Here is a 9,848-nt window from a genome sequence, read left to right as displayed (position 1 = left end):
CACGATGCGTAGCGATCTTGTGCTTGATCGTGCAAGATGCCGCCAGATTACCGTTCTGCGTCGACGATTCAGTTTGTAACGTCTATAATTCTCTACTCCGATGTCCTATCAATGAACGGTTTGTTGCATTACAAACTAGACTCGACGAACTTCATTTTAGGCTTTTAAAACACCTTAAAACTCCACATATACTATGAGATATGCGCCTCCATAGTTGACTTACAAATTAGCTCGCCCAAAGATTTCCTAAATTTTCGTCGAACTTATTTTCTTCAATTTACTCGATCTCGAAATATTCCAACGCACAAAATGCGGGATATAACATTTGGAATGACATGTGGGTACTTGAGTCAAGTTTTTGGGTTGCGGGCACATTATATCATGACGTACAATAAGGGGTGTGGCCGATGAGGTTGATTGGTGTCTTCAAGGTTAAGGGCAGAAAGGAAATCATTGAAATAAGAGTTAGTGATGTGAGACCTTGGGTGCAATTGTACAGTGTAGAGTGGGCTTGAGAGTTTATGGCTGAGCTGGTATGTTCGGTTATGTCGTAGACTAATAGAGGTCAACGGTGGACTAAGGTTGGGAACCTTTTATTCATTGTGTAAAAATTGGCTAGATACCTCTACTAGTGGTGCTATTACTTGGCTTAGGTGATTGAATAAAAAGGGATAGTCGTGCGAGTGGTTAGAGGTATTTAGATTCGATTATTGAGGTAAGAGGTGATTCTTCGAGGACTAGTAACTTTAAGGATTTGAGCAAGGGATTAGTAACATGGATACTTGAAATGGTAGATCAATGATGGGTTAAGGGAGTAAGTTCGGGGATAACATTTCGAAGAAATTCCAGTAAAACCCGGGCGAGGACGCTTTAGTGAGATACATAAGGATATTAGTAAAACTGCATGCGATACACGGGATTTAAAGAGTGTTCCATTTAGAATGGTAAGCATTAAGGAAACTATAATGGATAGAGTTTGTGGCCTACTATTATCTCCAGGTGTGATTCAGTTAGTGTACGAGACTTATGGTTATGTGATAGACTACTGAGTGGGTTTGAGTAATGGTCAGACGATGGAGGTATAAGTGAACTGATAGAAATTAAGGAATTGAAGAGTCAAGAAAAGGTATAGTTGATCGAGAGTCGGCAGGAATGAGGTACATCTTGGTATTACTTGAGTCTATTTAGATTGTGGCATCATTGTCTTGCATATTCAGATGAGGTGTGATTATTGTGTGAGCTTAAGGAAGGAAGTCTACAGAAATGGACTAAGTGATATGAGGAAAATTCCGTGAGATTCGTGATCGGCAGCTAGTCATAAGCATATTTCGATGCTTGAAACCGTACGTTGAGATTTATAAGAAGTGGCTTGGTGGTATACCGTTGGAAAAGTTCGTAACATTCTACAGTGGATGAGTTAGCGTGCTTTAAGAGAAAGGATTGGGGAATTTCTATCATGTGAGGCTAGAGTTATATTTTCGTGGTAATACAGTATGATTGCAAGTAATATTGACTGGATAGTTTGGGTAAGTGCTTTGGATATTAAGAACTTGGGAGTAATTGCCTGAGATTTAGAGCGGCAGTTCTAAGATTGGATACTTTCTGAAAAACTATGGAATATCGAGGTGATGCAATGGGAGGTTCGATGGCTAAATAATTATTATATGAGGCTTCAGGTTTTGCGTTGAAAAGTTTGGGGTTGTATCGCGATTTGCATGTCGGGTAAAGGTTGAGAAGCATGAAGATTGGAATCGTAAGGTATAGCTCTTCGGTACTAAATTGACAACTTGGATAGGACACAATTTGTGGAGTCGCGGGTGACAGACAGGATTTGTTACGCGTGGTATGACTGTGATTGGTTTCGAAATTCGGAGTCTGTTCTAATGACTATTGGTGATATTCGAGAGTTGTGCATTCATTTAGTGTCAGCATTGTTCGAGTTAAGCTTAAAGGTCTATGATTATATTTCCAGGAAGATATTAAGGATTCGATGTGTTTCAGCTCAGATTTGAGGTATGACAGATTTAACTTTGTTAGGGTTTTCTAGTGGATCTGATGATATTTTCTGAGAATAGTTACTTGGGTAGAATAATGGTATACAATGAGCTTAGTACAGATTTGAGGAGGAACTATTGTGCGAGAGGTCGTTATAGTGATCAGGTGGGTTCCGACGGACTTTCCTCAACGAGATACTCGGTGGTATGTTCTATATAGTGATTTGAATGTTTAAGAAGACTTAGAACTAGCCAAGTTGGCTATCAGTAAGATCAGTTTGATGGAATTGCATAGGGATCTCAAATAAATCAAGGATTCTTTCTGGAAAGAGTAAGTTATGGTTTCAGAATTTTCGTATGTGTGTTCATGTGTTTCTAAGGAATCTCGGTACAAAAAATGGCTTTAGTAAGTGCAAAAGAAAGGTTAGCGGAATTAGAACATCTCCCCGATTCAGAATCAGCTATGGTTTGTGGCCATGTTTTGAAGGATTGCGTGATTTGGGAAAGTGCTTGTGGGAGGGAAGCGAAATGCCGAGGTGTAGCCCGCCCGAGATTATACATTGTTGATCCTGTATTTTATGATCTAGTTTTCACTAGGCCTGTCGGTGCAACCATCCGGTTTTCCATATTTCTATGTTGAAGAAGTACCATTCTAGTGGTTCCGGTATCATTCTTTGGGATTCAGTTTTGTTCGATGAGAATCTTTCTTGTAAGGAGTAGTCTGACATGCATAACCGATATCCTCTGGTATTGCTGATTCAAGTATTCTCTTCCGTCCTCTCTTCCTTGTCGCTCGAGAACGAGCGATTATTTAATTAGTATCTGATGTAATGATTCGTTTTGTCGTTATTGCGTTTCAGACCCTTTTGATACTTTTTTGAGCTTTATTGGCTCATATTTGACTCACGGGGACCACTGGCACTCTTCCCGAGGTCATCGAAGTTAATTTGGGTAAGTTTTGGGGAAATTTGGTTTAAAAGCAAAAAATGGTTGACTGAAAGTTGATTTTGAGGTAAACAGACCTTTTTCGGGAATCCGTCGATTTCGAGATGACCGGATGGTCTTTTAAAATTTGTGTGTATATTCGGTTCGGGTTCCAACGCACTGCCCAGCATTTTGGGGACTTGGGTCAAAAGTCAGCTTTTGGAGGTATCGGGTCGTTGACTTGGTCATCGAGACCTCTAATGGGAATTCCGAGGCCATGAGTGCTTTGGTATAGCGTTTTTATGCATATCTGCATATTTGGTTTGTGTCCGGGAGGTTCCGGGATGGTTCCGGGTGTTGATTCAAAGTTTGGAAGACACTAGAAAATTCTGGTGTCTGGTGAGCGCTATAGCGGTAGCGCTATAGGGGTGGGTTGACCGCTATAGCGGCTGCTGACCAAATTTTCTATTTAAAACCCCTAAGTTTCTAAACATTTTCCCATTTCTTCTAAAGGCCATTGGAGAGGGTTTTGGAGCTCTTGAAGAGGCAAAGCTTGTGGTGAGTTTCCCCAACCTTATACTTCATTCCTTGATCATTAAATCACCATAGAAATTCATGGTTCATGTTAAGTTCATCAATAAGTTGTGTATTAACAGTGGGTTTTAATAGGTTTCTTCCTAAATGATTTCTTGGCTATAAATCTGAAATTAGTGGTTGGGTTAGCTTTATTTAGCATGGATTTCATGAATATAAGCTATAGTAACATGTTTACTTCTTGATTAAGGTCTAATTATTGAATTCGGAATTAGGGTTTATACCCAAATTTGGGAGTTTTGCCTAGAATTCGAATTTAAGTAAATTGTTGGTTCTTTCTAGCTTGATATTGATGGGAATTGATCACCTAGAGCTTTAATTTCATGTTGAGACCTTTAGATTCCTAATTACACCTTTCTAGTTTAGAAACCCTATTCCATAGGTTGGGAATTCAGGTCTTGAATAGAAGTAGAGTTTGAATGATAGTCTTCTTGATTCTAATTCCATGATTCGGATATGTTTAGACTTTCATTATCACGAGGCTCAAAGGAAAGGGAAGGCTAAGGTTTGATTATTGGAGACTTTGTTGTTCAGCCTTCCAGGTAAGCGATGGTTTACCTTATGGTGAGACTTCGATTAGCAAAGCGTATGTTTAGATGATATTATCGGAGAATGCATGTAAACCTTCGGGTATGAAGTTGGGTTGGATATTGTCTTAGGTTTGGCCTGGTTGTGAGATTTTGGGGGCTAGCCACCCCGTTGCTTTGTTGACTTATCTTGTTCTATTTACTTATTGGATCGTTGCCACGTTGAGACATTGGATATTAGTGATTAGAGATATATCATGGCTTTCATATTGCGTTACTTTACTTGATTGATATTAAGATGAGTACAGTGATTCCATTGTGGCTTATTGTGTAGCCTTATCATTGATATTACTTGTGCGCCCTGAGAGGTACTGTTGAGAGTTGTGATTCCATTATGGTTTATTATGTAGCCTTACTATCGATATTACTTGTGTGCCTGGGAGGTACTATTGAGAATTGTGATTCCATTATAGCTTATTGTGTAGCCTTACTATTGATATTACTTGTGTGCCATATGTGGTACTGTTGAAATTTATATGATTATTCACATTGAACTCATACATTGCACGCATTCTCATCCTTCATGATATATTGTTGATACATTAATGATATACAAGAAAACACTGTTATGAGCTGGGCTCAGTTGGATGAAAGTGACGTGAGACAGATGTCCGATGTTTATCCCGGAATCGAGGTATGAGTCTTTGGTAGCGATTACCGAGGTCATTGCCGGAATTATGAGGGTACATGGACTTCGCGGGTCCCCCATGGGTTATGCTGACGAGATATGATGTTCCATCATCAGAGTACATGTGTACGGTGCATAGGCATTGCATTCACATTTCATACATTATTGCATTGCATTGTATCATTTGGCTTCCTGTGATTTATTATGATATCATTGTGATATACGGATTCGGTGTTGATATACGAGACTTGCGCCTGGTATTAGATGCTATAACATAGGTGATGACTCGTTGTGATACTATTGTGATGTACTATTCGGATTGATTATACTGCGACTTGGCACAGTTGGTCTTAGATGGTATAACATAGGTGATGACTCGTTGTGATACTATTGTGATGTACTATTCGGATTGATTATGTTGAGACTTGGCACAGTTGGATTTAGATGCTATAACATAGGAGATGACTTGTTCTGTGGATATAGATTCTTGTTGACTCGTACTTGTTTATTTATATGTTTATCTTGCTTTGTTGTCTTTATATACGTTAGCTAGTCTTAGTCGGCCTATGATACCTACCAGTACTTGTTGTTTGTACTGACCTGCACTTGCTGCATTCTTTTATAAATGCAAAGTACCAGCTGAGATCGACTTCTACTCATCGTGACTGATATTCGAGGATGGCTGATTCGAGTACTTCAGGGTGAGCATGAGGACGTTCACTGCCCGATGACTCTTTCTATCATTATGCCTTTATTTCTATTCTGAGACATGATCATTGAGACTACTTATATATTCTTATGATTCAGACATGTAGTATTTAGTTAGATGCTCTTGTATGACCAGACTAGATACTGGGGCAGATTTCATTTACTTCCATATTTTATTATTTATATTATATTTGTGAGGCTTTCGCTATTTTACTTCTTCCTCTCTTTTCTATTATTTGTGAATGTTGAGATAAGGGTTCGCCTATCGAGGTGGGAAAGGTAGGTGCCCGCACGACTTAATGAAATTGGTTAATGACAATTATATTGATGTAAAAACCCACAATCATCACCGTTCATACACAGCGAGCGCAACCAATGCCTACAAACAGTCTGCCTGAAACTTCTATAATTGCCAACTAATGAACCATCACCTCCTTGATTAGGGACAGGGCAATATACGCATTATTTGGGGTGGGGTTGGTGGTGTTGTTGTAGTCTTGGGGTTGGATTACTGGTACAAATTCAGTTAAGTGTGTTGGTACTGTGTCTAGACCACCTTCGAAAAAAGAAAAAAAAAGCTTAATCCTCCTTCTCCACCATAATCCATTGATACAAAAGCATAAATCATGAATGATTAGTTTGAGTATGTTCTTCTATATGTCAAATGTGATTATCGATTCTTCCTAAAATTGGGGTTCATGGCATTTTTTGAGACACCAGGGTCTTTTAATATTTAACCCTAGATATAAGTTGGTTCTTTAATGTTGCATGGTTAGCAGGTGACACATTTTGTATGTCCATGAATGTACTATTTACACAGAGAAAGAAGATGATGCATTCACAATACTGTGATTAGTCTTCCTTGCAGTCTTTAACAAAAAATACGGCACCTGTAGAGGCCCATCAAGATATTGTTACACCTCGAAAAATTTTCGCGTCGTTTGCATTGTAAGTAAACTAACGTAAGTTTTGGAGAGGTCATGGACCCTTTATAAGGTTAATGAATACTCTTAACAAGTGTTAAACAAGTGTCTAAAGGTTCTGGGACCAAGCAAATCGAAGAAAATAAGTTTGTCGAAAATTTGGAAGAATTTTGGACAGAAATTTTGGGTCAAATTTAGAGGGGTATATCTCCAGGTATATCAGGAGTTTTGAAGTGTTTCGAGAGCCTAAAATGAAGTTCGTTCAGTCTAGTTTCCAACGCAATAAACCGTTCATCAATACGACATCGGAGTAGGGAGTTATGGGCATTTTAAAACGGACAGCCATAGGAATACGGATCTGGGCGGAAAATCCGGAAAGCTCACTTAAATGCCCACTTATGGGGTGACCCGGACCAACCCGAGTTTGGCACCTATAAAAGGGCCTCTACACTTCATTTTATTCATTTTTCTTCAACTCCACAATCCTCTATAACTCCCCTAACATCTCTACACCTCTCTAGAATTCCCCACACTTCTCTCTCCATCATAAGAGTGTTCTTGAAGGTTCCCCACCATTCCAAAACATTCTATGCCATCACAAAAGAGGATCAAATTCCAAAATCCCAAGCTAATTCATGGAAAAAGATTGTTCTTGTCTCTACTTAATGTTGTGATGAATTTGGGTCTTGCAAGAAGTTGAGTGGGGTGAAGTTCTTCTAGCGCAAGGTATGTTCTCCATCCTATTTCTCATGATTAAGTTGATTTGAAGGTTTAGCAAATCCTATAAAAGAAGAGAATCATAATAGAGAAGTTGCAAAGTATTAAAGTGAAGATGATGACTATGGAATGAATTTGAAAGGAGATTTTGGATTAATTTGAATATAATTCTTTGATTATGGTATTGTGGATATTGTTGCGGCTATTTGTGAAATTGGGAAAAACATCATGTGGGATGTTTTATGGAGTATATTGGTGTTGATGATGATGTTGTTGATATTAGTATTGCTATTGTTGTTGTTTTGTTGGTATTGTGATTTCGGGCTAGGGATATAAACAGGGGAGATGCTGCCCGAATTTTGGCAGATTCTAAAGGAGTTTAATTTAAAGACTTGAGATAGGCATATGACGATAAGTCTAACGGTAGTATGATTTCTCTTGAATGTAGATTTACGCGTTCGGGAGAATAAGCATTAAGTAGTAGGAGATCAATCAGGTATGTTAAGGTTAGTTCCTTTCTTTCCAAAGGCATGATTCTTTTTTTGTGAACCCATACATGTTTTCCATAATGTCCTTATTCCCAAAAGCTAGAGATTCGTGATTCTGAAAGTTTCTTATGATGCTAAAGATGAGTATGATTTTATGACGATAATGATGATGATGATGATTTTATTTCTAGAAACTCCAAAGTTTATGGTTTTGATGCTATTATGATATTGTTGAGTATATTTCATGATTTTCTTGATTTCACTCATTGTTGTTGATCTCACCTCGTGATAATTGTTCCTTCGGGGTGAGATATAGCGATGACTCTTCGTTATATATATATATAGGCTAAGTTGCGTGGACTCTTAGTTATTTATGCCGAACCCGTCTCAACACGAGACTGGGATGGGTGCGGAATACATCACGCGTATTCGGTCAACCAACTTCGGATACTTTGACCGGAGTCATGGATAAATTGGGGGTTGGGGGGGGGGGGGAGGGGGGATTGAGATTTTGATTTCTCTAAATTAAAGATAAAATAGATTTAAGAAATGAAAAATGACATACCTTCAATATTATAGTTCTTTTTTTATCAATATACATGTAAGTATTTCACGGAATTCTACACTATACATGGAATGTAAGTTTTTCACTGAATATCTCTCAATTTAGAATATCTTTATAGCTCTACTTTTATAATTTTGAATTTTCTTAACCAGATGCCCACACCTGGATCCGCACCACTAAATCTTAAATTTAGATTTTGCTGCATTCGACACAAGGATAAGTACCCGTATCGGATACCCGCTACCGAGTCCGAGCAACTTTCCATATAGGCATTGCCTTGAAGATAAATCCGTCGTTTTTTTGGATTACAGAAATCTGTATTGATGTTGCAGATATAAATGTTCAACTACCAACAAATTGAAACAACGAGGTAAGAAAGAATGAAAGGCAAATTGGTATAAATGACCATTTGCTGATTATCTTCCAAAGATTACTGATGACTTAATTAGACGTGTAGTGGACAAGAAAACAACTCTATTCAATGCATGAACCATTAATTTCCCTTATTAATTCAAGAACCTAAAAATTTCTCAAAATGCAAAATGGTTTTCCGGGAATACGCCTAGCCGTAATGTAGTATGAATTGGTCGTATGCAACACGGGCCTTATTGTGCATTCCTTTATATCAGTGTGTTGATCAATTTTTTCAATATTTAATGGTGATATTCCTCAATATTCCTAGGAACCTATTAAATAAAAGTTCTACACTAATTTAATAGCCAATAAAGGCCTTCCTAAGTCTATCAAACTAGATAGGCACGGGCCCAATGATATAGAAGCTGCAACTTTAATTTTTGATTAACTTAGTTTTGGTATGTAAAATTGCAGATAGTAGAAATTCTTGCAAGGAAATGACTCAAATCTGATAAATTAAAAATTATATTAACTGATAGATATTATTTACATAAAAAAACGAAGTATCAGTTTTTTATTTTTGGTAAATTGCAAAATAATAAAAATAAGAATACATATCACAGTGAAAATCTCACCTGTTACACTCTTTAATATCCTCATTAGTGTGCTTATACACACAATCTTGCTCACGACACTCGTCATAAAGGCGAAAGAACCGACAAATAGGCATCCTCGACTTATTATATAGATGTAGAAACCCACAAGTATTACCGTTCATACACAGCGAGCAAAACCAATGCCTACAAACAATCTGCCTGAAACTTCTACGATTGCCAACAAATGAACCATCACCTCCTTGATTAGGGACAGGGGCATTATAGGCATTATTTGGGATGAGGTTGGTGTTGTTGTTGTTGTGGTCTTGGGGTTGGTTTACCAGTACAACTTCAATTAGGTGTGTTGGTACTGTCTCTAGACCACCTTCAAAAACAAAGCTTAATCCTTCTTCTCCACCATCATCCATTGATACAAAAATAAAATTCAAGAATGATTAGTTCTTGTAGGTTCTTCAATGTGTCAAATTTAATTCTCGATTCTTCTTAAAATTTGGGTTTATGGCTTTTTTGGAGACACCAGGGTTTTTTAACATTTTACTCTAGAAATCAGTTAGTTCTTGAATTTGCATGGTTAGCAGGTGACACATTTTGTATGTCTATCAATGTACTATTTACACATAGAAAGAAGATGATGCATTCACAATACTGTGATTGTCTTCCTTGCAGTCTTCAACAAAAAATAACGGCACCTATAGAGACCTATCAAGATATCCAATTTTTTTCATTTTCTGTTTCTTTACAAATCGTTC

General features: G+C 37.7%; 1 protein-coding gene across 1 annotated transcript; it reads right to left on the bottom strand.

Annotated features, from left to right (window-relative positions):
* Nucleotides 1-9,113: 9,113 nt before the first annotated feature.
* On the bottom strand, nucleotides 9,114-9,506 carry LOC132053677 (30-kDa cleavage and polyadenylation specificity factor 30-like). Its single transcript, XM_059445793.1, has one exon. It carries the CDS (start codon nucleotides 9,504-9,506, stop codon nucleotides 9,114-9,116), a length of 393 nt encoding a protein of 130 aa, XP_059301776.1.
* Nucleotides 9,507-9,848: the final 342 nt, after the last annotated feature.

This window comes from Lycium ferocissimum, chromosome 4, assembly GCF_029784015.1.
Source record: "Lycium ferocissimum isolate CSIRO_LF1 chromosome 4, AGI_CSIRO_Lferr_CH_V1, whole genome shotgun sequence".
Taxonomy (NCBI): domain Eukaryota; kingdom Viridiplantae; phylum Streptophyta; class Magnoliopsida; order Solanales; family Solanaceae; genus Lycium; species Lycium ferocissimum.
This window is presented reverse-complemented; position numbering and strand designations above follow the sequence as displayed.